This window comes from Erinaceus europaeus, chromosome 17 (assembly GCF_950295315.1).
Source record: "Erinaceus europaeus chromosome 17, mEriEur2.1, whole genome shotgun sequence".
NCBI classification, from domain to species: Eukaryota; Metazoa; Chordata; class Mammalia; order Eulipotyphla; family Erinaceidae; genus Erinaceus; species Erinaceus europaeus.
Genome location: NC_080178.1, coordinates 8,567,219 through 8,594,249, shown reverse-complemented (window position 1 = coordinate 8,594,249; position 27,031 = coordinate 8,567,219). Strand labels below are relative to the sequence as shown.

The 27,031-nt window shown below is 46.5% G+C and overlaps 2 protein-coding genes and 1 pseudogene across 2 annotated transcripts in view; 1 reads left to right on the top strand and 2 right to left on the bottom strand.

The window, feature by feature from the left end:
• The first annotated feature begins 1,130 nt into the window (after positions 1 to 1,130).
• On the top strand, positions 1,131 to 5,385 carry MPEG1 (macrophage expressed 1). Its single transcript, XM_007519597.3, is given in 1 exon segment — positions 1,131 to 5,385. A coding segment is annotated over 1 exon segment (2,148 nt). The 5' UTR covers positions 1,131 to 1,150; the 3' UTR covers positions 3,299 to 5,385.
• A 753-nt stretch (positions 5,386 to 6,138) lies between these two features.
• Positions 6,139 to 27,031, bottom strand: part of DTX4 (deltex E3 ubiquitin ligase 4) — a 59,342-nt gene continuing 38,449 nt past the window's right edge. Inside the window, exons 7-9 of the mRNA XM_007519492.3 lie at positions 25,606 to 25,767; positions 17,209 to 17,298; positions 6,139 to 9,966 (exon numbers count right to left, since the gene is read on the bottom strand). Coding sequence (XP_007519554.1) covers positions 9,733 to 9,966; positions 17,209 to 17,298; positions 25,606 to 25,767 — 486 coding nt within the window. The 3' untranslated portion in view covers positions 6,139 to 9,732. The remainder of the gene's footprint in view (positions 9,967 to 17,208; positions 17,299 to 25,605; positions 25,768 to 27,031) is intronic.
• LOC132534218 (U6atac minor spliceosomal RNA) lies at positions 23,391 to 23,456 on the bottom strand (annotated as a pseudogene).

Here is a 27,031-nt window from a genome sequence, read left to right as displayed (position 1 = left end):
ACTCAAGGACCCATGCACAGATCTGAGTTCCAGTCCCCCCAAACACACACGGGGGGGGGGGGGAATCTTCACCAATGGTGAGGCAGGTCTGCATGTGTCTCTCTTTCTCTCTCCCTCTCTATCTCCCGCTCCTTTCTTAATTTCTCTCTGTCCTATCCAATAAAATGGGAAAAAATGACCTCCAGGAGCAGTAGGTTCATAGGGCGAGCACCAGACATCAGCGATCACCCTGGAGGAAAAATAATTAAAAAAAATCAAATCAATTAAATAAAGATAAGTCTGCTGTAGGTCCAGCAAAACAGCTCACTTGGGTAGAGCACTATTTTGCCATGAGGGAAACGCGGGTTCGAGTCGAGCTCCCACTACACTGGAGGAAGCTTCAATGCTGAGGCTTCTTCCGGCCCTCTAGTCTCTGTGTCTGCCTGGAGCAGCAAAACCCACATGATTTCATTTAAAAAAAAAAAACAACTGTGCTTTTATATGTACCTATGCTGACAACATGCACTTATTAACAAGAGAACAAAAATAAATAACTGTATAACTGTGCTCATGATGTCTCTGTGTGTACACATCTCATCACTGTTTTTGATAAATGAAACTATAGACTAACGTGAACTACATACACCCCTGTAATCTTATAATCATGTAAATCATTATTAATCCATGAATGAAAAAAAAAAAAAAGCTGGACTCCTGTTAATTCTGCTAAACTATAAGCTTGAATCAGCCTGGCATTAAACACACAACAGGAAAGTCCTAATGTCAGGTTCCTCTAACTATGTAACAAATGAATTGTTTATTAAAAAAAAAAAAATCTGAGGAGCCAGCTGGTGGCACACCTTGGTTTAACACTCATGAATGAAAAAAATCACAGCCTAAAAATATTAAAAAATAAATCTTTAAGATTGTGTTTGTATATGCAGCACAGTGTAAATTCTAAGGGCAGAGGGCTCTTTGTAGTCCAATCAACTTTCATTTCCCCAGTCTGCAACTTGGCTAGCCGCAACAGGAACTGATGACTTTAGGAAAACGGTTGATTTTTTTTTTTTCCGTTACAGTTGCTGATTTTTTTTTTTCTCATCTATTCAGTTTGCACTGAGCTCCCTGGCTGCTGCTGCTTAGGACTGACGTGTGACCGAGGCTGTCAGCCATGGACAGCTTCGGGAGTGCCGTCCTGATCTGGGCCATGGCAGCATGGGCTCAAGTGCACATGTCTCTAGGAGAGACAGACATGGCCGGATTTCAAACCTGCAAGACCACCTTGAAACTGCCCGTGCTAGAAGTCCTGCCTGGAGGGGGCTGGGATAACCTCCGGAATGTGGACATGGGACGGGTGATGAACCTGACTTATACCAACTGCAGGACCACAGAAGACGGACAGTACGTCATCCCTGATGAGATCTTCACCGTGGCCCAGAAACAGAGCAACCTGGAGATGAACTCAGAAATCTTGGAGTCCTGGATGAATTACCATAGCAGCACCTCCAACTCCATCAACCTGGAGCTCTCGCTTTTTATGAAGGTCAACGGCAGGTTCTCCACCGAGTTCCAGAGGATGAAGACCCTGCAGGTGAAGGACCAAGCCATCACCACTCGGGTGCAAGTAAGGAACCTCATCTACACAGTCAAAATCAACCCAGCTTCAGAACTGAACTGGAGGTTTAAGAAGGCGCTCACGGCCATCTCCGAACGTCTGGAGAATAACCAGACACGGATGGCCACCTACTTGGCAGAGCTCCTGGTCCTCAACTACGGCACTCATGTCATCACCAGCGTGGACGCCGGGGCGGCTCTCGTCCAGGAGGACCACATCAGAAGCTCTTTCCTGCAGGACAGTCAGAGCAGCCGTACGGCCATCACTGCCTCTGCCGGCATCGCCTTCCTCAACATCATCAACTCCAAAGTTGAGGAGCACCATGTCATGCAGGATGACTTCACCAAGAGCTACCTCTCCAACCGAACCAACTCCAGGGTGCAGAGCCTCGGTGGGGTCCCCTTCTACCCGGGCATCACCCTCTAGACCTGGCAGCAGGGCATCACCAACCACCTGGTGGCCGTGGACCGTGCTGGCTTGCCTCTGTACTTCTTCATCAATCCGGACCTCCTACCCAACCTGCCAGCACCCTTGGTGAAGAAGTTGGCCAAGACGGTAGAAGCAGCGGTGAGACGTTATTATGCCTTCAACATCTACCCGGGGTGCATGGATGTCAACTCGCCCAACTTCAATTTTCAGGCCAACATGGATGATGGCTCCTGTCTGGGGAAGATGACCAACTTCTCCTTGGGTGGGGTTTTTCAGGAATGCACCCAGTCCTCAGGAAATGAGGTGGTACAGCTTTGCCAGAACTTGGAGCAGAAGAACCCCCTCACGGGAGCTTTCTCCTGCCCTTCAGGTTACTCCCCCATCCATCTGCTCACTCAGACCCGCGAGGACGGTTACAACCACCTGGAGTGCCACCGGAAGTGCACCCTCCGCATCTTCTGCAAGACGGTGTGTGAGGATGTCTTCCGAGTGGCCAGGGCGGAATTCAGGGCTTTCTGGTGTGCGGCCAGTGGTCAAGTTCCAGAAAATTCAGGACTGCTTTTTGGGGGCCTCTTCAGTAGTAAGACCATCAACCCTCTGACCAATGCCCAGTCATGTCCAGCTGGCTACTTCCCACTGAGGCTCTTTGAAAGCCTCTCAGTCTGCGCCTCTCAGGACTATGAGCTGGGAGCCAGGTTTTCCGTTCCCTTCGGTGGGTTCTTCAGCTGTGCGGTGGGGAACCCCTTAGTGGACCCTGCCATCTCTAAAGATTTGGGAGCCCCTGCTCTCAAAAAGTGTCCTGGGGGCTTCAGTCAACACCAAGCCCTCATCAGTGACGGGTGCCAAGTGTCCTACTGCGTCAAGTCGGGACTCTTTACGGGAGGGTCTCTACCCCCCGTCAGGCTCCCGCCTTATACCCAGCCGCCCCTCATGAGCCAGGCTGCCACCAACACTGTCATTGTCACTAACACGGAGACGGCGAGCTCTTGGATTAAAGACCCCAAGACCCAGCAGTGGAGGCTAGGAGAACCATCAGAGCTGCGCAGAGCCATCAGGTTCATCCATGAGGGGGACGGCCTGTCAGGAGGAGCGGTCTTTGGGGTCACAGTGGGGATCATCACTGCCCTGGCAGCTGTCATCCTGCTGGGCGTCTACATCACCCGGAAGCACAAGAAGAGGGGCTACAAGGAGATGGAGGACGAGAGGCAGAGTCTGTCTCCCAGCGCAGCAGGGACTGATGAGACTCCTGAACATGTGCCCAAGAGTCCAGTCTAAGGCCTCTCTCCTGGTCCAGGGCTTCAAGCCTGTCTTTCTCTCCTTTTCTTTCCACTTCTGTCTTTCTAAGTACTGAAAGGGGCCACTGCAACAGAACTCAGGTACAACTTTGTGACTTCTTTAGGTCTCTGGGATAGAAAATTATAGAAGAGTTAGCCGAGCCATGTTGGGAAGCAGCTGTGATTCTATAAAGAAAAGTTTATCCTGGAGATGAATGCCAGATTGGGGGGAGGGGGGCTTTTCCTGTCATTAATTATAGCATTTTGACTTCAGGGGTGTGTGTGTGTGTGTGTGTGTGTGTGTGAGAGAGAGAGAGAGAGAGAGAGACAGACAGACAGACAGACAGACAGACAGAGACAATGATTTGCTATTTAGATTTAGAGATTGTGTGTTTCATCTGTCAGTGACGGTTTCCAATGCAGAAGCTAGAAGAATGTCTAGCTTTAAATGCTACCTTCTTCCTATTGTTATAAGTTTTTTCTTTTCTTTTTTCTTTTTTGAAAAAATTTGTTGAGTTAACATTCGTTTACTCTTCCCCCCCCAAAAAAAAAGCTGTCAGAATTCTATAGTCTTGAAGACTGACAGAGCTCCCTCCTCAAGAGACAGAAAAGTCCTGCTTAACTTAACCTCTTCTTTCTAGTTTTGAGGGCTTTGTTCTGATGGGCTGGGGCATCACATCATATGAACAGAAAGATCCTGCCTTGACCAAGCTCATTTTTCCCCCACCTCCCCAACCTGCAGTTGAATTATTTAGCCCAAACCACACTCAGACTTCAGACTAGAGTCACAGAGCTCTCGGGAAGTATTTTAACGTAGAGACTGCTAGGCGTTAGAGGGAAGTAGGGATGATTTGGGAAGATGAGTGAGTAGAGAAAAGGTGAAAACTGGTGCTCAGAAGTTTGGAATTCTAACCCACAGCCTGATTTCTCTGCTCATCACAAAGGGGGCAAAGAAAGAAACTGTGTCTTTTTAGAGGTCAAGCATTACAGTTTCCTGGGCCACTTTTCCAAACAACAATTCCTTGCTCTTCCTTTTCCCCTTGCCAATCCCTTCACCACACACCCACCCACACTATTCAAATGGGAAGCCATTTTTTAAGGCAGACTGGTAGAATCAATGAAATGAAAAATGCATTTGACACCTACATGGGGCATGTCAATTTCTGCTCCAGACTGATGTGTCCTGGGTCACCTAGTTGGATTTATGATTATCATCTGACTTTGAGACCTTGTCCAACTTTTTTTTTATTGCCTCCAGAGTTATTGCTAGGGCTCAGTGCCTGCACTGTGAATCTACTGCTCCTGGTGGGCATTTTCATTTTTATTAGATAGGACAGAGAGAAGTTGAGAAAGGAGAAGATATATAGAGAGAGATACCTGCAGACCTGTTTCATTCCTTGTGAGGCATTTCCCCTGCAGGTGGGAAGCTGGAGGCTCAAACCCGGATCCTTGAGCTTCATACTATGTGTGTTTAGTCGGTTATACCAACATCCACCCCACCCATCCCCGTCTGATTTTTAAATCTAATCTCACTTAACTTGTAAGTGTGAGGTAGAGTTCGTGCATGTTCCTTCATGGTATCTGTTAGAAGTTGTCCGCTTCTCCAGCAAAATGCCCTTAGTGTGTTCCCTTCTCTAAACGTGGCCTAGTGTTCACAATCTAGTGTAGGTCCTTCTCCTGGTGGGGGAGTGGGGAGGGACTTGAGGAGCTCCAGCCTGTGGGGAGATAGAGGCATATGTATCTCCCTTGGCCACACAGGGAGTGAATCACAGCTTTTGAGTCCTGCTTGACTCCCCGTGGAGACAGACACCACTTTCCACCACCAAGTCACCTTACCCTGCTTCTTAAAAATATTGAAAAGTTCTCTAAACCTCTAGGTATTTTTTGTGGGTCAGTTATACCCAAACTAACCATTTTTTTCTGCAAATACTGGCTTTCCCTTGAGTTCTTTGAAGAATACTAATTTGGAGTAAAGCTGAAAACTTCCAAACTGTTAATACACTAGCTGCCCATTGGAGTATATACCCTGCTGGTGTTTTCTAGGAGTTGTACTGACATGAATATGCATTAAAGTGTACACATAAGGAATGCTTTGTCTGACTGTTCATCCGCAGGAAATCAGAAAGTGGAGTGCTACGGTGATAGCGCAGTGGTCACACCTAGGGCTTGCATTAGAGAGGTCGAGGGTTCGATCCCCAGCATCATCAAAAGTCAACACTTGAGTGGTGCTCCAGTAGGAAGGGGGAAAAAATAAAAAAGAAGTGGAAGTTTGTGATCTACATTTATGAAGTCACTTGTTAGTTGTGATAGGGTAGTTCCCAGTCTCTTAACTGGTGAGTTCAGCTGGGCATTTTGAAAACTAACCTGACTTTCAAGAAACCACACACACCAGAGTCCATCAAAAATAGAAACCCATTTGCTTAGCCACAGGGACTCTGTGCAGCTGCATTTTCTGTGTCTGTTCTCATTAATCTTGGGGTGATTAACAGTAAACATTTGTTTGAAGAAAAAAAAAAAACAATCGTACGCAGACCACGAAAGCGTGCATTACTGGGTAGTCAGGTGAAGGGAGTTTTGAGGCAGCAAACATCTTTTCCCTTAAGGGTTCACTTATTCTCCCCCTGCCCCCCACCTGCTTCTTTAGAGGAACAAGAAGTCAGGTCAAGTCCCTTGGGCAGTATGTGGGTGGAAAGGTGAAGAGGTCATGGAGACAAAATAGAGAAAAGGCATTTGCTCCCCACCCCCTAGTCAAAGGGTTAGTGGTTGTTGGTGGTGTCCCACATGCCTCACAACCAGGTACACCCATTCTGCAACAAAAAAAGGAGTACTAAGAAAGCTGAATGAATGTTGGGAGGACGACCTGGGGTCCTTCATTTGCCATTTATTGTTCTGCACATACACCTTATGAGCACCAGGTGGCGATGTCCCATCACAGAGCAAAACCATGGACTTCAACACAAACTAGTTACAAATCCAAAGGTTTATATTAGGACATTCGCCCGTGGCCCTCTCCCAAAACACTCCCCCACACACACTCAAATGGCAGTGACCACATACAACAAAAGGGACCAGGGCCGTTTCTTATATTCCATGGGGCCATCCCCCCTTATCGTTTAATGCACAGAACTGTGCATTACCAGGATGAATACTTTTTTTTTTTTGACCAAGTATAAAACCACAGAGAAGTCCAAGTTAAAAAAAAATGATGATGATGATGATGATGATAATAAAGCAAGGTGTGTGTGTGTGAGGAGGAGGGAATGAACACAGAGGCCGGTTGGAGCCCCCGGCTCCCCACTTGCAGGGTTGTCGCTTCACAGGCGGTGAAGCAGGTCTGCAGGTGTCTCTTTCTCTCCTCCTCTCTGTCTTCCCCTCCTCTCTCCATTTCTCTCTGTCCTATCCAACAACAACGACATCAATAACAACAACAATAACTGCAACAATAAACAAAGAAGGAAAACACAGAGGCACACACAAACATACATACACAAGGTTGTCTTCGAAGGGATGACTGTCTGACAAGCTGTCTCCAAGCCCATTTTATCACCCCTGGAGACTCAAGAGTTAAGTAGACTGCTGGTGCTAAGACAGTGAATGAAATGGAAAGGCATGGAATTCCCTGGATAAGCCAAGGAACCAAGAGCTGGGCTTCTGGTGGGAAAACATCTTGTCCAAGTAGTGGGTAGACAGGGCCTCTGCTGGCAGGGTTCCCCTAATTAACCCAAGATAGTACCTTTCCATGTGGGCACAAGACAAAAGGGCAAAGGTATGTCCTCCTGCCTTGGCTGGCACCGTGTTAAGAAAAAAAAAAAAGGAGGTGAGTGGGTAGGGGGGATTCAAGATCCTTTCTGCCCAGAAAGTCCCACAAGGAGAGCAGTGTGAAGAGGAGGTAGCCACCACTCAGCATCCTCAGAGAGGAAGGGCATAGACAAGGTCAATGATGGAGGTTTTAAGATATGAAGACTGACTCTGAAGCCACTGCCCCGGTACACTACCCTGCCTGGAATTAAGTGTTTTCTGGGTTCTCTTCCTATTACCCTTGACTGCCCTCCCTCCACCCTCACGCAAGCTCTCTGCTGCTCAACACTAGAAAACCAGTCCTGCACCGCACCCCCCCCCAATACACACACAGCCAAATGCCCACTGCCAGTTGTCAGAGTCGGTCTTTCACCCTTTCCCTGCCCCCTATTTTTCTGTTCACTGGCAGGTGAGCAGCCCTGCAGACACTTGACAAGAGCGAGCTCTTCAATGATCTTTTCTGTCATGTGCTATCGTGACAAAGGGCAAGGGGTGGAGGCTAGGGGATGTCATATTAAACAATACCAGGGTGGATGTCTCTTCCACCCAGTCGAGATAGCTTATTTCCTCTTGAATGCAGAAGGAAATCACCTGGTGGTACAGTGAACTCAGGGCCAGTCTCCTGGTGTGCTGGTGAGAGAAGGTGGCTGCTTGCTAGGAGTAGAAGCCGGGGAGGGAATAGGGGAGGGGTGGGGGGTTTCTAAGATGGCCGGAACCCTTCTTATCAGAGCTCCCTCTGCTGGCGCTCAATTCATGTCCCTGTAGCCACCTGGAAAGCTAAGAAAGGAGTAACATCAGCATGTCCATGGAAAACGGGTGACACTCAGGTTAACTCCTCAGTCCACACCCATGGACATCAGAACAGCTGTCAGCCTAACAGTGACCAGCAGCTCCAGGACCAGCTCTCAGAAAATCATGTCTTCTGGACCTAACTTAAGTACCATTTTTGAAGGTTCATTTGTTTCCAATTTCTTAGCATCAAAAAATCTTCCAAGTAATATGAAATATATATATATATGTATATATACGTCAAACCCCCAAAACATGAGGTATATAAATTCAAATTAGTATCTAGAGGAACTTCCCCCCAAACACATAGTTCAAAGAACCCACTTTCAAAGGAGTAGTTGGGTCTCCCTTCTGATTCCCCTTTCTCTCCTTCTTGTCCCCTACTTTACCTTCCCTCCCTCCTTAGTGAGAATAGAAGGCAAGAGAAACATTCAAGAGGGGATAGACAGGGGTCTTACAACTCAACCCAGACACAGCCGTGTTAGGAAAGAGTCAGAAAGGTCTCCTTTACGGCCAGTCTGTAATAGTTGGGAGTGGGGTGGGGTCAGGAGCCATCTCTGAGTTCTGGTTAGTAAACCTGTGTGGGAAAGCCCCACAGAACAAAGACTGGGTGGAGACTAGCTCAGATCCTATCCTAAAAGAGCTAGCAGAAGGACCTAATCTAATTCTCCCCGTACTCATCTTCCCTAAGAACAGTCCCATCTCTCTCCATCAATGCCCAAGTTGGCTATGGGGTGTGATGGCAACAGGTGATCAAAGTCCAGGGGCCACAGACGGGCTGCCGGATGTCCCCATTAGACCCAGACACCGGACACCTTGTAAACTAGGGTGCAGGGCTACAATGGGGCTGTCCACCAGCCTGGCCCGGGACTGCACACACACACACACACACACACACACACACATATGTGCACATACACAGATGGCCAGAGAGCCCAGCTCGGGCTCTGCTCACAGTGACTTGATGAGACTTGTGGACTCTTTGAGCTTGTCTGGGGGGCACTGGGAAGAAAGCTGTGGGTTCCTCTCCCTGAGGACAGTTGGGATGGCAAGTGGGATGCAGGCTCTGGTCTGACCCCATCCCGAGATGCCACCTCTGAGAGGAATCCCAGAGTCAACCCATCCACACAAGAGAAACGGACACCTCTTTGGACAAGTCAAAGGTGTGTGAGGAGGAGAAGGACGAGGAGGAGGAGGAGGAGGAAGGGATATGAGAAGTCCATCTTGAGTGCTGAATATGCCCCTGGAAGCCCAGGTCTCCCTGGCCCTCCCGGAAAGAAGTGCTTCCTTGTCGTCCACCCCAAGGCATGGACATCTGATGTCACAGCAACTGAACGGTTCACCCCTTTGTATCCCCTAACCTTGCACAGTGAGAGCTCCTCGCCTCTGGCAGAGGACAGAGAAACAGAAGCTGCTCTCGAAGCAGAATGAAAGCAGCAAGAAGCCTCAGGAGGTAAGGAGCCTTGGGCTTCACATGGCCACAGTATGGAGGGCCCATGCACCGCCCATACCCCAAATGTGCTGACCAGGCCCCCGACTTAGGGTGTGTGTGGGGGGGCTGCCTAACCAGCATCAAAAACTGCAGGGGGAACAGACAGAGGGTGGCCCTCACCCCTCCACCCCCCAGCCCCTTTCTGGATGAGGAGTTGATGCATGAGACCCCTTTTCATCAACCTGGCTCCTCACTGTGGCTGGAAGGGACCAGGGGGCAGAGACAGGACTGAAGGGGGAGATAAGGGAGTCTGGTGGGCTTGCACCAGCTTCTACCCTGACCTTGACTTTCCCCACTTTCTGTTCCCTGGTCCCCACTGTCCCCCTTCCACCCCACCCCAAGTCTCTCTCATCATCTCAATCCTTCTCCTGGGCCGTGCTCTCCTCAGAAATGCCCTGGGCAGCCAGTTCAGCCAGCACGTTATCCAGGTAATTGGCATCCGGGTAGCCGTGGCCCGTGAGGTTAGAACCAAATTCTGTCTTATGGTGAACCTCATTCCAGATGACAGTGTCCGACTCGCCGGTGGTGCTGGAGGTCCCGATGGCAAAGATGAGGCGACGGTCCCAGGCCACCAGCAGCAGCTTCAGGACCTACGAGAACAGAAGCAGGAGGCCCATCAGTCAGTGCTTGTGGGAGAACTCCTGATTTCTTGACAGACCCCTGATTTATAATGCCTGTTATTTCTCCGATGAACTATTTTTCTTTTTTTAAAATATTTATTTATTTATTCTCTTTTGTTGCCCTTGTTGTTTTGTGTTGTAGTTATTATTGCTGTCATCATTGTGGGGTAGAACAGAGAGAAATAGAGGAAGGGAAGACAGAGGGGGCGAGAAAGACAGACACCTGCAGACCTGCTTCACCACCTATGAAGCGATTCTCCTGTAGGTGGGGAGCTGGGGGCTCAAACTGGGATCCTTCTGCTGGTCCTTTTGCTTTGCACCACATGCGCTTAACCCACTGCACTACCACCCAACTCCCTGAACTATGTTTCGTAAAGGTGAACAGTTATGTGTTATACCAAACATGTCAGAAATTCTTTGCTGTCTCTGTAGTTCATTCTCTAGCTTCCATGGTGTTCAGTTAATAATCAAAGTAAACACAGATAACAAACAGGTCAGAAGACCTTCAGGTTACTAACAGAGGCCTGGTCTGATACCCTGAATACATACATCCTTGGGGTGAGGTCAGGATTCAAGGCATAAACACAGAGTCTGATATAATTGCTGCAAGTGGAGATAACAAGCCTGGTACAGAATGGTGGTGGACATAGTAGAAGAGAGATCACTTACCTGTGCATACCTTTGAGATATTTGTGTTTATGCTGTCCCTTTAGAGGGTTATACTTGGCGTATCGATAGACACATATCCAAGAGATGGAGGAACAGAGTGGACCATGAGAGAGAGCCTACAGAGATAGATCTTCAGCAGAGACATTCGGCAGAACCTCACTGTGAGATGTAGGTCATGTGTTCCCTACTCCATAGGCCCTCTTTTCTCTCACTAGTAGTGGAGTGAAGCTTATTTCACAACCCCCAGGTGTGAACGGGACTCCACTCCCCAGCATCCAGAGAACCCCAGTGTGGTTCTTCAATAAGCACTGGTTGAAAGGATTGAGAGAAGCCACCAATTCTCCTTTCTTCCTTCCTTTCTTTCTTTCATTCATTTATAAAATGGAAACATAGACTAAACCATAGGATAAGAGGGGTACAACTCCACACAATTCCCACCATCAGAACTCTGCATCTCATCCCCTCCCCTGATAGCTTTCTTATTCTTTATCCCTCTGGAAGTATGGACCCAGGGTCATTATGGGATGCAGAAGGTGGAAGGTGGAAGGTCTGGCTTCTGTAATTGCTTCCCTGCTGAACATGGGCGTTGACAGGTCGATTCAAACTCCCAGCCCGTCTCTCTCTTTCTCTAGTGGGGCGGGGCTCTGGGGAAGCGGGCCTCCAGGACACATTGGTGGGGTTGTCTGTCCGGGGAAGTCTGGTTGCCATCATGGTAGCATCTGGAACCTGGTGGCTGTCACCATTTCTTCAATGAAACCCTCAGCAGCATAAGATGAGCATGCCCAAGTGAAGAGAAAGATCTGGAAGAGGGCTCAAGGACCTGCAGTTGAGTCTTGATTTTATCACTCACTTCTGACACTTACTGTCTGTGATCCTGGATAGGTGACATCACTTCAGGGCTGAAAGACAGCTCAGCCAGTAAGATGCATGCCTTGCCATGTGTCAGACCCAGGTCTGAGTCCTCATACCACATGGGAGCACCCTTACACCAAAGAAAGTTCAAGGTCTGGGGTCTGTAACGCTATCATTTACCTATCTACCAATCATCTATCTATCTGAAGTGAAAAGATTAAAAAGTCAACCTGAGAGCAGTGGAATAATATATGTGTGGAGCCCTAGAACAGAAAGAAAGGGGGGACTGGGTAGTGGTGCACCTGGTTGAATGCACATGTTATAGCACGCAAGGACCCAGGTTCAGGTCCCTGGTCCCCACCTGCAGGGGGAAAGCTTCATGAGTGGTGAAGCAGGACTGTAGGTGTCTCTCTGTCTCTTACCCTCTCATCTTCCCCTTCTTCTTGATTTCTGGTTATCTATATCCAATAAATAAATAAATAAATAAAGATAATAAACATAAATAAATAGAAAATATATATTATGGTTAGATTAGTTGAGAGATTTTTGTTTTTGTTTTTGTTTTTTGCCTCCTGGGTTATTGCTGGGGCTAATCCACTGCTCCTGGAGACCATTTTTTCCCCTTTTGTTGCCCTTGTTGTTCTATCATTGTTGTGGTTATTATTATTGTTGTCGTTTCTGTCGTTGGATAAGACAGAGAAAAATGGAGAGAGGAGAGGAAGACAGAGAGGGGGAGAGAAAGACAGACACCTGCAGCCTGCAGACCTACTTCACCGCCTGTGAAGCGACTCCCCTGTAAGTAGAGAGCCGGGGCTGGAACCGGGATCCTTCCGCCAGTCCTTGCGCTTCATGCCACGTGCGCTTAATCCTCTGTGCTACCACCCGACTCCCATCTTTTTAGTTTTTAAAAATTTATTATTGTATAGAGACAGAGAGAAATTGAGAAGTGAGGGGGAGAGAGACAGGGAGACAGACTGAAGTTGGCAGTTTTTTAATCTCCTTATTGATAAATTGGGAGGATAGCCAAGGATGTAACTCATATGGTAGACACAGGATTTGCATGCCCAAGGCTCCTGGATTGACCCCTGGTGTTGCATGTCCCAGAGTGATCCTCTCATTTCTCTCCCTCTCATTTTCTCTTACATGAAACTCTCTAGCTTGTCAAAATCATTACACACACACACACACACACACACACACACACACACACACACACACACACTCAGAACCTACCTCCAAAAGTGTATAGCATTTTATGAGGCAATGTTCGAAAAGCACTTTTATGATCATGTGAGGTACAAACTACTCAGGAAGTGTTAGATACTAGCAGTGGAGCTGAGATGTAAAAAACAGGGTCAGAGGTCAGGCAGTAGCTCAGCAGGTTAAGCGCACATAGTACAAAGCGCAGGGACTGGCACAAGGATCCAGTTGGAGCCCCTGGCTCCCCACCTGCAGGAGGGGGTCACTTCACAGGCACTGAGGCAGGTCTGCAGGTGTCTATCTTTCTCTTCTCCTTTCTATCTTCCCCTCCCCTCTCAACTTCTCTCTGTCCTATCCAAAATAATCAGAAAAACATCCAAAAAGGAGCAGTGGAGCTGCAGTGCAGGCACCAAGTCCCAGCAACAACCGTGTAGGCAATAAATAAATAAATAAATAAATAAATAAATAAAATTTTAAAAAGCGGGGTCTGAGGGTGGGGAACTGGATGGTAGAGCACTTGGTTAAGCGCACACAGTACTTAATTGCAAGGATCCGGGTTCAAGACCCCAGATCCCCACCTGCAAACTCAGGGAAGCAAGTCAGTAGGAGTGTCTATCTCTCTCTCTCTCCCTCTCTGTCTCTCCCTCCTCTCTTGATTTCTCTCTTTTCTATCCAATAAAATGGGGGGAAGAAATGGCCGCCAGGAGCAGTGGATTTATAGTGCCAGTGCCAAGCCCCAGTGAGAATAGAGGCAACAACAACAACAACAAAAACATGATTTGGGCACTCAGTGAGCTTATGATCTGAGATGCTTGAAGCTGTGTTCTCCACCAGCATCATCACCTTTAACCCACAGGGTTAACTGACCCTCTGCAGTAACTGTGAACTGGTTCTCCAGTGCCCTCACTGGAGTTTCCTGACCTCTTCCAGGCTATTCTGTAATTATTGGCTCATTTGACTATCACAGACACACTCTGAGACAGGCACGGCAGGTTGATAATTGTCTCTGTTTTACAGGTGAGGACAAGAGAGCTGTCAGAGTTCGCACGTGCTCTAATTCAGCTGAGTGTGGAGCAAGACAAACGCTTACCACCTCATTCCACACCTTAGTGTCGTGTTCAGCATGAAGTCACTCAATTAAAAAAAAAATGCTGGGTTCAAAAGTGAACTCCACCCAATGGGTCTGGGCTGGGGGTCGGAGGTCCTAATAATGGCAACCACAAGACAGCTCCTGAGTACTTACAGAATGCCAGGAAGTGGGTCATAGTTATAATAGTTAAAACAAGCATTCTTGGGCCAGAGTTAGCTTGATGGGTAAGGTGCGTGTCTTGCCATGCTCCTGGCTAGGGTTCAAACCCCAGCACCACACAGAAGATGTCATAGTGGGGCCGGGTGGTGGCACACTTGGTTAAGTGCACATGTTACAGTGCACAAGGACCCGGGTTCAAGCCACTGGCCCCCACCTGCAGGGGGAAAGCTTCACAAGTGGTGAAGCAGTGCTGCAGGTGTCTCTCTGTCCTTCTCTCTCTGTCTCCCCCTCCCTCTCAATTTATGGCTGTCTCTATCAAATAAATAAAGATTTAAAAAAAATTAAAAAAGAAGAAGATGTCATAGTATTGTGACCTCTCTCTCTCTCTCTGTCTCTCTGTCTCTCTCAATACAAAAAGTGAGTGGCCCAGAGCAGCAAAATTGTGTGTGTGTGTGTGTGTGTGTGTGTGTGTGTGTGTTTCAGATTCTAAAAAAAAAGAAAAAGAAAAAGAAAAAAAGCCAGGATTGTTTGCAAATAAAGAGCTAAGAAATTCAGAAGGTAAAAGATGTGCCTTGTTGTATGGCCAGTAGGGGGCAGAAGGGGGCTGACTCCAAAGTCCCGAATCCATACTTAACTGAGGACCAGGGTGGATGTGATGGACTAGGCTGCCTCTGAGCTGAGACCAGGAGGGAAAGGAAGGTGTGGGAGTGGTGCAGGACACTTTGACAAAAAAAAAGTTTGGGATGGTTCATCAAAACATACAATCTTGTAAAAAAAAAAAAAAAAGTAAATATATATATATATGTAATTTTTTAATTACTTAAAACTCCCAGCATCAGGGAACTTCTTTCTTTGCAGTGCAATGTAATGTAATATAATATAATTTAGAAAACTTTAATACAAAGTAAATCATAAAATTCCCAAGAGCGGGTTCTAGATATAGCCTCTGAAATAACAATCTAGCATGCATGCATCCATTACTGAAGAAAGAGAGAGAGAGAGGAGAGGGGGAAGAGGGAGAAAGAGAGAGAAACACAGACACGCAGATAAGCATGAGATGAGACACAATAGATGCCATACCAGGCATGTGATAGATGCCACTGGCATTTAATTCTCACAGCATCCCGTCTGCACCGGCAGAAATGATCACCAGTACTTTTTACAGATTAGGAAAGTGAGACTTAAGGACATGGAACTCGATGCCTGTTCTTACATCTGCAAAATGGCACAACTTGCACTCAGATCCAGGCCAGCCTGGCTCCGAAGTCCATGCTTTGACTACCCTGCCCTGAATGGGACCCAAGGTTATAGAATGAGGACAGCAGGGGGCGCTGCTGGGCCAGGGAAGGAGTGAGGTGACAAGTTCTGACATAAAGCAGGCCTTGCATATGAAGTTGAGAAAACCGCACTTTGTAAAGAGAGATGAGAAAGCCAAGGAAACACTCCCTGACTGGTCTGGAGCTGATACCATGGCACAGGACTTGTAAATATGGGTCCTGAGTTCTATCCCTGATTCATCTATGTCAGAGGCATGCTCCCTCTCTCCCTCCTTCCCCCCCCCCCACCCTGGTCTCTCTCTCTCTTTCTCTCTCTCTCTCTCCCCCCTCTCTCCTCTCTATCTTTCTTTCTCTCTTTCTCTCTCTCTCTCTCTCCCTCTCTCTCTCTTTCTCTCTCTCCTCTCTTCTCTCTCCTCTCTCTCTCTCACTGATTTTAACCAATAAATCCATCTTTCTGAGATTCGGTGTATTGCACCAAAGTAAAGGACTCTGGGACAGAGACTCTGGTTGTGGGGGTTGTTCAGATCCTTGAACATGATGGTGGAAGAGGACCTAGGTGAAGGGGTTAGACTGTTATGTGGAAAACTAAGAAATGTTACGCATGTACAAACGACTGTATTTTACTGTTGACTGTAAACCGCTAATCCCTCCCCAATAAAGAAAAAGAAAACATATTTTCCCTGAGATCAATGGTTCACACCCCTTTGGGGATGAGAGGAGTTTTTTTTTTTTTTAATCTCTTTACTGAGGGATTGATGGTTTGCAGTCAACAGTAAAATATAATAGTTTGTTCATGCATAACATTTCCCAGTTTTCCACAAAACAATTCAACCCCCAGTGTCATCATGTTCCAGGACCGGAACCGAGAGGAGATTTTCCTAAGTCCAATGCTTTTCCAATTGTATCCACAGAAAAATGGATATTAAAAGTACATTCTAATTTTAGAGTTCACAGAACCACTAAAGCCTGACCATGAATCACAGGGAACCGAGAAACCTAATATATTCTTCCCCTCTGCCCTTTTGGGAAAAATTTAAGCATATAAAAGTATGTGATAAAACAAACAAACAAACGATATCTCATAAATTTAGTTCCCTGCCCTAGAGCGGTACTCCTTACTGTTTAATGTGTTGACAGGTCACTTGGGATCTTGGTAAAATGAAGTAGGTACAAAGGTTCTGCATTTTGATTAAGCTGCCTGGTGCTGCCTCGGGTGCTGGCCTAGCACCAGCTGTTAGTAGTAAAGTCCTCATGGACAGATGTTAATGCTAAGGTGTTGTAGCCAGGAACTCACAGGAGAAAGAAAACTCAAAAACACCTTGCCCCCACCACCGTACCAAAAAAAAAAAAAAATCAAAACTACATCCACCCTTGCTGACTGAAATAGATTTTAAAAAGTGAACTGTGATATGATTATCTAGAACTAAAAGAGGCCACCCCATTACTCTTCAGCCTGGGGGGGGAGGGGTCACAGAAAACAAAATATATGTCCCTAACTTAGAAGTAACTATTTTATTTTATTTTTGCCTACAGGGTTATTGCTGGGTGCCAGCACTACGAATCCACTGCTCCTGGAGGCCATTTTTTCCATTTTGTATTGGATAGGTTAGAGAGAAATTGAGAGGGGAGGGGACGACAGGGAGAGAGAAAGATAGACACCTGCAGACCTGCTTTACTGCCTGTGAAGTGACCCCCACCCCCCACAGTTGGGGAACAGGGGCTCAAACCGGGATCCTTATGCCTTGGTACTATGTGTGCTAACTTAGTGCACCACTGCCCAGCCATAAATATCTTATTTATTTCTTTATTTATTTTTACCAGAGCACTGCTCAACTCTAGTTTATGGTGTTGCGGGGAATTGAACCTGTAACTTTGAAGCCTCAGGTATGAAAGCCTCTTTACATGACCATTATGCTATCTAACCCCACCACCACCCCGCCCACCACCCTAAGCACCTCTTCTTACCTTTCTCCCTTTCTCACTGTCTGGTAGGTAACAGTGTCGTGGGAAGCCACGGGCGCTGAAACTCTTCCCAGGGTTGGGATGTTCTGGTCCCTGAAAGCAGAAAACAAACAAACCAAAGGTATTTTTCAAAAGAGTTGTGGCGAGGAGGGTGCAGACAGTGGCTCATTCAAGTAACAAAGGCAAAAATAATGGCTGCAGAGTCTAGGCAGAGATGGGACCTTTTAAAAAAAGTAGCCACAGGGGCTGAGCCATAGCGCAACTGGTTAAGGGGAAGCACAAGGACCAGCGTAAGGATCCCGGTTCGAGCCTCTGGCTCCCTACCTTCGGGGTAGGGGGGGGGTCCTCTTCACAAGCAGTGAAGTAGGTCTGCAGCTGTCTGTCTTTCTCTCCCCCTCTGTCTTCCCCTCCTCTCTCCATTTCTCTCTGTCCTATCTGACAACAGCATTAACAACAAGGGCAACAAAAAATGGGGGAAAAAATGGCTTCCAGGAGCAGTGGATTAGTGGTGCAGGCACCCAGTCCCAGTGATAACCCTGGAGGCAAAAAAAAAAAAAAAAAAAAACAAGCAGCAGGAGTAATCATTGAACACGTGGGATTTGTATACAATTTCTTAAACGTGGCCTTGGATCAAGAATAGTTGTTAGTATGAGTCCACTCTTGGGGCTTTGGCCCCTTGTGTGTTAAAACTGTGAGGATATGGGGTTCTGACCTAGTGGCACTTTCTGAATGTTCAGTGAAGTAGTGATTATTGCATTAGTAAAAGCCCAAGTCCTGTCAGTATCTTATCATCTTTTCAGGCTCTTGTGTTTTACAAAAGAATAAACTGCATCCCAGAGAGGCTAAATGATTTGTTCCTTATTTTATTTATTTATTTATTTATTTATTTGCATAGAGACAGCCTGAAATTGAGAGGAAGGAGATGATAGAGAGATCACTCGCAAAGCTTTCCCCCTGCAGGGGACTCGAACTCAGGTCCTTGTGCATTGTAACATGTGCGCTCAACCAGATGCGCCACCACCAAGTCCTGCTGAATGATTTCTATAATGTTAATACTCGGCCAAACTTAATCCCAGATTATCTGAGCCTTCATCCCCCAACCCTCTCAAAGCTACTCTGACTGAGCACAATGGTTATATAAAAGACTTTCATGCCTGAGGCTCTGAGGTCTCAAATTCAATCCCCAGTATCACCACAAATCAGAGCTGAGCAGTGCTCTGCTCTTTCTCTCTGTGTCTTCCTGTCTGTCTCTCTCTAACTCTATTTCTCTCATTTGAATAAAATAAATAAAATATTTAAAAATGAAGTTGCCTCTGAGCTCTGAGTCAGGCAGTCACAGTTTCCTGAATTATTTCTATAGATTTTCCTCCACAATCCTCTTGAAATGTTTCCTGTTTCTTTACCAGTATGGACTGAGATATGCATAATTAAAACTCTTCTACCAACAATATTTCAACTGTCATCACTCCAAACCACTATTTTCTTAATGAAGATATCCTTGGAAAATAACGTGGCCTGAGTTGCAGGTGCACCATGCAATGACTGGCTATCTGAACACATTAAGAAATAGCCATCAAACCTCACCAATGTATCCTGGAATCTCACCTTCCCAGAGCCCTGCCTCACTAGGGAAAGATAGAAACAGGCTGGGAGTATGGATCCACCTGCCAACGTCCATGTTCAGCACAGAACCAATTACAGAAGCCAGAACTCCCACCTTCTGCTTCCCATAAGAATTTGGGTCCAAATTCCCAGAGGAACACAGAATAGGGAAGCTTCCAATAGAGGGGATGGGATACGGAACTCTGGTGGTAGGAATTGTATGGAATTATAGCCCTCTTATCTTACAATCTTGTTAATCATTATTAAATCACTAAAAAAATAGTAAGTTCAAATTCATCATCTCACATTGACAAAAATCTTTTTCTACTGATAAGAACTTTTTTAAAATATATTTTTCTTTTCAAATATTTATTTATTCCTTTTTGTTGCCCTTGTTGTTTGATTATTGTAGTTATTGTTGTTGTTGTTGTTAGAAGGACAGAGAGAAATGGAGAAAAGAGGGGAAGACAGAGAGGGGGAGAGAAAGATAGACAGACACCTGCAGATCTGCTTCACCTCCTGTGAAGTGACTCCTGCAGGTGAGGAGCCAGGAGCTCGAACTGGGATCCTTAAGCTGGTCCTTAAACTTTGTGCCACCTGCACTTAACCCACTGAGCTACCGCCCGACTCCATAAAAAACATTTTGGGGGCTGGGCAGTAGCACAGCGGGTTAAGTGCACATAATACAAGTACAAGGACCAGCACAAGGATCCCATTTCGAGCCCCTGACTCCCCTCCTGCAAGAGGTTCACTTCACAGGCGGTGAAGCAGGTTTGCAAGTGTCCGTCTTTCCCCTTCTCTGTCTTCCCCTCCTCTCTCGATTTCTCTCTGTCCTGTCCAACAACAACAAAACAACAATGGAAAAAAATATTTATTGATTGATCAGAAGATAGAAGGAGAGAGAAAGAACCAGACATTGCTCTGGTGCAAGTGCTGTTGGGGAATCAAACTCAAGACCTCATGCTTGAGAGTACAGTGCTTTATCCACTGCACCACCTCTTGGACCACCTGATAAGAACTTATAAGTCTACTCTCTTAGTCCCTTTCATCAATGCTGCCGTTTCTCTGACTCATGGAGGCTCAGACTTCTGTTCAGCTCTGTCTTCTCTGCAGAGGAGTCCCTGGGGGAAGAGCTTGGAGCTGGAGCAGGCTGAGTCGTGACTGGGCTGGTGCCAGGCCCAGGCTGGAGGGGAGCAGGCAGGGCCGTGGCCGGAACTGACCCTCAGGCAGCCTGGCTTAGCAGTTTGCCTGGTCTGTGGGGATTTGTAAATGTGGAGTCATCGCACTGAATCTGAACTCCAGAGCCGGTTGAGTCCTGCATCGTCAAGACCACCCTGTCACCTCTGTGGGCTGTAGCCCCTTCTGTCTTCCCTGAGAGCCCCCTGGTGCAGTTTGCTGAGTCGTGATCAATGTTCTTGAACCCCTTTGGGATCATCACTCATGGATGATGTGAGCTTTCTTGCTCTTTTGGCATTCATACACCCACTCACTCATCTCCCGGAACACATAGACTGATCTTTTTTCATGGAAGGAAATGTCAGGGGGAATCATCAGCTCCTGGCAGGCATCTTTTTTCCATTGTTGTTGCTGCTACTGTTGATGTTGTTGGATAGGACAGAGAGAAATGGAGAGAGGAGGGGAAGACAGAGAGGGGGAGAGAAAGATAGACACCTGCAGACCTGCTTCACCTCTTGTAAAGCGACCCTTCTGCAAGTGGGGAGCTGGAGGCTCGAACCGGGATCTTTGCATGGGTCCTTGCACCTGAACTATGTACGTTTAACCGGGTGCATCACTGCCTGGCTCTCTCTCTCTCTCTCTTTTATTAACGATTTAATATTTATTTACAAAAATGGCAAGATAACAGGGGTATAACTCTGCACCATTCCGATCACAGAGTTCTGGATCCCCAATCCCTCCATTGTAACCTACAGCAGTTCTCTTAAGGCTGTAGATGTGGGTTAATTATAGATAATTTCTACAAGTATCTATATTTGTATATATTCCCCCCCATGGTCCCATCTTCTCTTCCCTTCCAAGTCACACATACATCTATTATTACATCATCTAAGTGTTCCTCTCTTTTTCCTCTTCTCTGGGTGCTGATGGAGGTGTCTCCTCCACATCTTCCAAGCCTCTACCAGTGAGTCTCCTGCACCAGAAAGTCCCCTTCCATCCTCCCAGCCAGGTAGACACAAGCCCTCTACCTGATCTGACAGTAGGCTACAAATGAACAATGGTGACCAGACACTGAGCACCTTGATATTACTCCCAGCACAACAGATGTACATAGGAGCTCTATTTCTTTCTCTCTTAAAAAAATCTTATGAGTAAGTTAATACTTATTTACAAAATTATAAGTTAGCAGGTATAACTCCACACTGTTCCCACCACCGGAGTTCTGTCTCCTCATTCCCTCCATTGGAAGCTACAGCAGTTCTCCTCAGGTTGCAGATATGTGTTACTATTACTTTCTACCACTATATGTCTATATTTGTATATATTTGCCCATTTATCCCCCCTATGGCTTCATCTCCACTTCCTTTCCAAGTTACACATACACCTATCACTATATCCAAATGTCCCTCCTTTTTTCGTCTTCTCTCTCCAGGTCCTGATGGAGTTGGAAATTCAGAGCCCTCTGGTCTGTACCAAAATTCTTTTTGGGGTGAATAAGGTGTGAGTTCTGACTTCTGTAATTGCTTCTCCACTGGCCATAAGCATTGGCAGATTGATCCATACCCCCAGCCTGTTTTTATCTTTTCTTAGTGGAATAGGGCTCTGGAGAGCTGAGGTTCCAGGACACATTGGTGAGGTCATCTGCCCAGGGAAGAATTATAATAACATCTGCAACTTGGTTAGAAGTCCTACTTCTTATCCTTAGAAAACCCTGCAAGGGGTCAGGGTGGTGGAGCACCTGGTTGAGCACACATGTCACAACGTGCAAGGAGCCCGGTTCAAGCCCTTGGTCCCCACCTGAAGGAGGCAGGCTTCACAAGTGGTGAAGCAGGGCTAACTAACCCTGCACATCTTAGCTTCCCCGGTGTACAAAGAAACCAAGCTCAGAAAAGTCAGTGGTGCTCCAAGCTCCCCTGCTAGGAAGACTCTGAAAGCCTTGTGTTTGTTCTCTGCCTCAAGGGTGCAAGGTGTTTGCTGCTTGCTCCGAAGCTTAAAGATGTTTATGTGTATTTTTCCTGACTGCTGCATAACTGACCTGAAGGCACACCACGTGCTTCACTCAGTCATGTAAACGTCACCACGCCTCCCTGTTTTGTTCCGTCCTCATCACTGATTGTCATTTGGAAGAACCTTTGTTAGTTTATGTGTTTGCTGTATTGTAGTATCATCTTCCTGGTCCCACCAGAACAGGGACTTCAAGAGACACAAGGATTCTAGCAAGTTTTCTCACCTTTATGTTCTGGTACTCAGCACAGACCCAGTCCCATATTCACACGGAAGCTTGTGCTCAATCAAACATACAGTGAAGGAGGGAAAGAAGAGAAAGGGGAGAGGAGGATGGGCTAATAAATACTTGCTAAATAACTCGGTCTAATTAGCCCAGCAGACATAATTAGAAATAGCTTCTGTGTATGAAGGCAGAAGCACACTAGTACTTACTGTCAGAAATACTGTTGAATGGCTTCCTTAGGACTGTCTTTTGAAGATTTCAAAGAGGCCAGAAATAGCCATGAAAATCAAAACCAAGAACTATCTCTCGGATCACAAATGCAAATACTATTTGACAGAGAAATGTGACTTGTAGAAAATAATTCTAAAGACACACACACACACACACACACACACACACACACACACACACACGGTTATTCATTCCAGCATTATTTGCTGTAGCCAAAGATTTGCAACAATCCACATGTCCATCAAATGGAAGCCATTGGGAATAAACTGCGGTACCGTCATACAATGGGTTATTCCACAGACTTAAGAAAGAAGGAGGAAGCCCGCTCTATATTGTCAGGGCAGGATCTACAGGCCACATTGTTAACTGAAAAATGCAGCACGCAAAACAATGTGTCGGAGATGCCACCCTTTGTGTGAAACCAGGAGGGGTGGAAGCAGCCTTTGTTGCATGGGTACAAAGAATCCAGGAAGGTTCATGAGAAAACAAGAGTGATGGTGGAGAGTGGGGGAGGGCAAGGCCAGGTGGCTAGGGACAAGAGTGAGAAGGAAACTAATTCTTGTAGGACACAGTCTGAATGTGGGTGACCATAACAAAATAACAGACCGGGGAGCTTTCCAACAATGGAAATGTATCCACTCAGTTCTGGAAGCTGGAAGCTCAAGGTCAAGGTGTTCATCAGCTTTCACTCTTCTGGTAAGCATTCCACTACGTCGTTAATTTCTTTCCTTTTTATTTTTTTGTATTATCTTTATTTATGGGAGAGAGACTGGCAGAAATTGAGAGGGAAGGGGGCTATAGAGAGGAGGCGAGACAGAGAGACACCTGCAACCCTGCTTCACCACTTGCAAAGCTTTCCCCCATTGGTGGGGACCAGGGGCTTGAACCTAGATCCTTGTGCTTTGTAACCTGTGTGCTCAACCAGGTGCACCACCACCCAGCCCCCATAGTTAATTTTTTCCTTTCTTTCTTGTCAAGGGGAGTGCTAACCTTCTCTCCTTTCATACAACATATTTTCTTTCTTTCTTTCTTTCTTTCTTTCTTTCTTTCTTTCTTTCTTTCTTTCTTTTCTCTCTCCATCTTCAAAAAAATTATTTTTATTTGATGGAACAGAGAGAAATTGAGACAGAGAGATGGAAAGACACCTGCATCACTACTTCACTGCTTCCCCCCTGCAGGTAGGGACCAGAGGCTTGAACCCAGGTCCCTGTGTGTGGTGATACATGCACTTAACCAGGTGCACTGCCACCCAGACCCCTACATAATTTCTCTAGTTCCTTAGGTTTACATTTTGCTAGGGAGTTTGCTTAGGAAAGAGCACACACGGACACTCAGCTATGTCTGATTTCGAAGATATTTAGCTAAAACTTTGAACCTCAGACTTTAAAGTACATGTTGGAGAAACTATGGTGGTTTTTGGAGAGAAGGGAAGGGGTGCTCAGTAGAAGATTCCAATTGATGTGATGGCACAGGAAATCTGGTGGTGTAAGCACACATGTACATGCGTGTGAAAATGCAGTCCTGTACATGCTTACTATACGTCGATAGTAATCGCTTTTGAAAAGGAGACTTGCATCAATCACATAAAGTTAATACGGAGGCTGGTGCACTGGTTTAAATGCACATAGTATGAAGCACAAGGACCAACATAAGGATCTCAGTTCAAGCTCCCGGCTCCGCACCTACAGGGGGGTCGCTTCACACACGGTGAAGCAGGTCTGCAGGTGTCTGTCTTTCTTTCCTTTTTTTTTTTAATATTTATTTTATTTATTTATTCCCTTTTGTTGCCCTTGTTGTTTTATTGTTGTAGTTATTATTGTTGTTGTCGCTGTTGGATAGGACAGAGAGAAATGGAGAGAGGAGGGGAAGACAGAGAGGAGGAGAAAAAGATAGACACCTGCAGACCTGCTTCACCGCCTGTGAAGCGACTCCCCTGCAGGTGGGGAGCCGGGATTGGGGGATCCTTATGCCGGTCCTTGTGCTTTGCGCCACCTGCGCTTAACCTGCTGCGCTACAGCCCGACTCCCCTTTCTTTCCTTCTATCTCCCCCTCCTTTCTCAATTTCTCTCTGTCCTATCCAATAAAATGGGGGGGGGGGGATGGCAGTCAGGAGTGGATTTGTAGTTCCGGTACTGAGCCTCAGTGGTAACCCTGGAGATAAAAATAAGTTAAAATAAAAAGTAAAATTAGGGGCCAGGTGGTGGCGCACCTGGTTGAGTGCACAGGTTACAGTGCACAAGGACCCAGGTTCGAGCCCCTGGTCCCCACCTGCAGGGGGAAAGCTTCACAAGTGGTGGAGCAGGGCTGCAGGTGTCTCTCTGTCTCTCTCCCTCCCTATCATCTCCTTCCCTCTCAATTTCTGACTGTCTCTATCCAATAAATAAAGATTAAAAAAAATTAAAAATCTGTTTAAAAAAAAAGTAAACTTAATGCTGGTCTGAGTTAAGACTTTTGAGAGATGACTGGGATGAAACAAACGCTATGAGGACAAAGAAGGGCATGAATTTGGGGAGGATGGGGAGGTAGAATAGAAGATTGTGTCCCTCCAAAGTTAGTAAGTTGAACGCTAATCCCCAGTGAGACAAGGTTTGAGCTGGCGTCCATGGGAAGTGACTATGAAGATAAAGCTTTCACCAATAGGATGAACAATCTTATAAAAGACACCCCAGACTCCTCCAGCCTGGGGAGCACACAGTGAAGCGACATCTGTGAGCTGAGGGACAGGTCCTCACTATACACTGAATCTGCCTTTGTGTGAAACTGGGAGGGTGGACATGCTTGGCCTTGACCATGGACTTATGTTCTCCAGAACAAGGAAAACTGCAACCCTGTTGCTTGAAAGTTATCTTTTTTTTTAAAAAAAAAATTCTTTTTCTTTTTATATATTTATTATTGGATAGAGACAGAGAGATTAAGAGGGGACATCTACAGCCCTGCTTCACCACTCGTGAAGCTTTCCCCCCGCAGATGGAGATCAGGGGCTTGAACCCGGGGTCCTTGAGCATTGTAGTGTGTGCGCTTTACCAGGTGTGCCACCACCTGGCCCCAAAAGTCACCTTTCTGCTATAGCAATCTGCATAGCATGAAGGACGAAGGAAAACCTTGTACCTGCAGATACACAAAACTAGCAAAAGCCAGCAGCTACGAGGGCTCGTCCTCACCTGAATTCCAGGAGGGATACTATAGATGATGCGGATGGTTTTACAGTCAGGGTGGCCAGGCAAGGAGTGAGGAATGAGGTGGTACTCCATCTTCCCCGGAGGCTGGGTGCCCGTCTTCACCCCATAAATGGTCTTGCAGGTTGGACACTGCAAACTCCCATCCTGAAGACACAAGGTCAGAAGAAACAAGTTTGGGGAAGAGTTTGTATGTGTGTGTGTGGTGTGTGGTGTGTGGTGTGTGTGGTGTGTGTGTGTGTGTGTTTGTGTGTGTGGTGTGGTGTGGTGTGTGTGTGTGTGTGTGTGTGGTGTGGAGGGGGCATGGGGGTGTGTGTGGGGTGTGTGGGGGTGTGTGTAGTGTGGTGTGTGTGGTGTGTGTGTGGGTGTGTGTGTGTGTGGGTGGGGTGTGGTGTGTGTGTGGTGTGTGTGTGCTTTAGTGATTTAATATTGATTTATAAAATTATAAGATAACAAACAGAAATATAACCACATCTTTGCCATCACCCATTCCCTCCCCTAGAAACTGCAGCTGTTCTCCCAAGATCACAGCTATGAGTTGACTATTATTTCTATAACCATCTACATTTATATATATATTTGCTCATTTTTTTATTATGTTTATTTATTTGATAGAGACAGCCAGAAATGGAGAGGAATGGGGCTATAGAGAGGAGGAGAGTCACAAAGACACCTGTAGTCCTGCTTCATGGCTCTTGAAGCTTTTCCCTTTGCAAGAACCAGAGGCTTGAACCTGGGTCTCTGTAACATATGTGCTCAACCAGGCGCACCACACCCCACACCCCCACGCCGTCCCGGCTCTGTGTGTTGCCCATTTTTTTTTCTATAGTCCTGTCTTCTCTTCCCTTCTAAGTCACATCTACACTTACTGCTACTTTGTTGTTGTTGTTGCTGTTTCCTCTTTTCTCTCTGAGTCTTCCTGGAACTGGAGTTCAGAACCCTCTGGTCATCTTCCCCATAATATTTACCCTCTACCCTGGAGTATGGACCAAAATTCTTTTTTTTTATCTTTTTTGTTTTTAATTTTTAATATTTATTTATTTTATAGAGACAGCCAGAAATTGAGAGGGAAGGAGGGAGAGAGAGAGAGAGAGCGAAGGAGACAGAAAAACACCTGCAGCACTGCTTCACCACCTGCGAAGCTTTACCCTACAGGTGGAGACCAGGGGCTCGAACCTGGGTCCTTGAGCACTATAACATGTGCTCAACCAGGTGCGCCACCACCCAGCCCACCAGAATTCTTTATGGGGGGCAGGTAAAGAGGTTTTGATAATGGCCTTTTCGCCCAATCCTGAAAGGTACCACAGGTGGTGATAAAAGTTTTCAAATGTTTCAGTCCCTTTAGAAGACTGTATGGAGAGTCCTTAAACAAAACTGGACTTGCCTTATGATCCAGCAACACCTCTCTTGG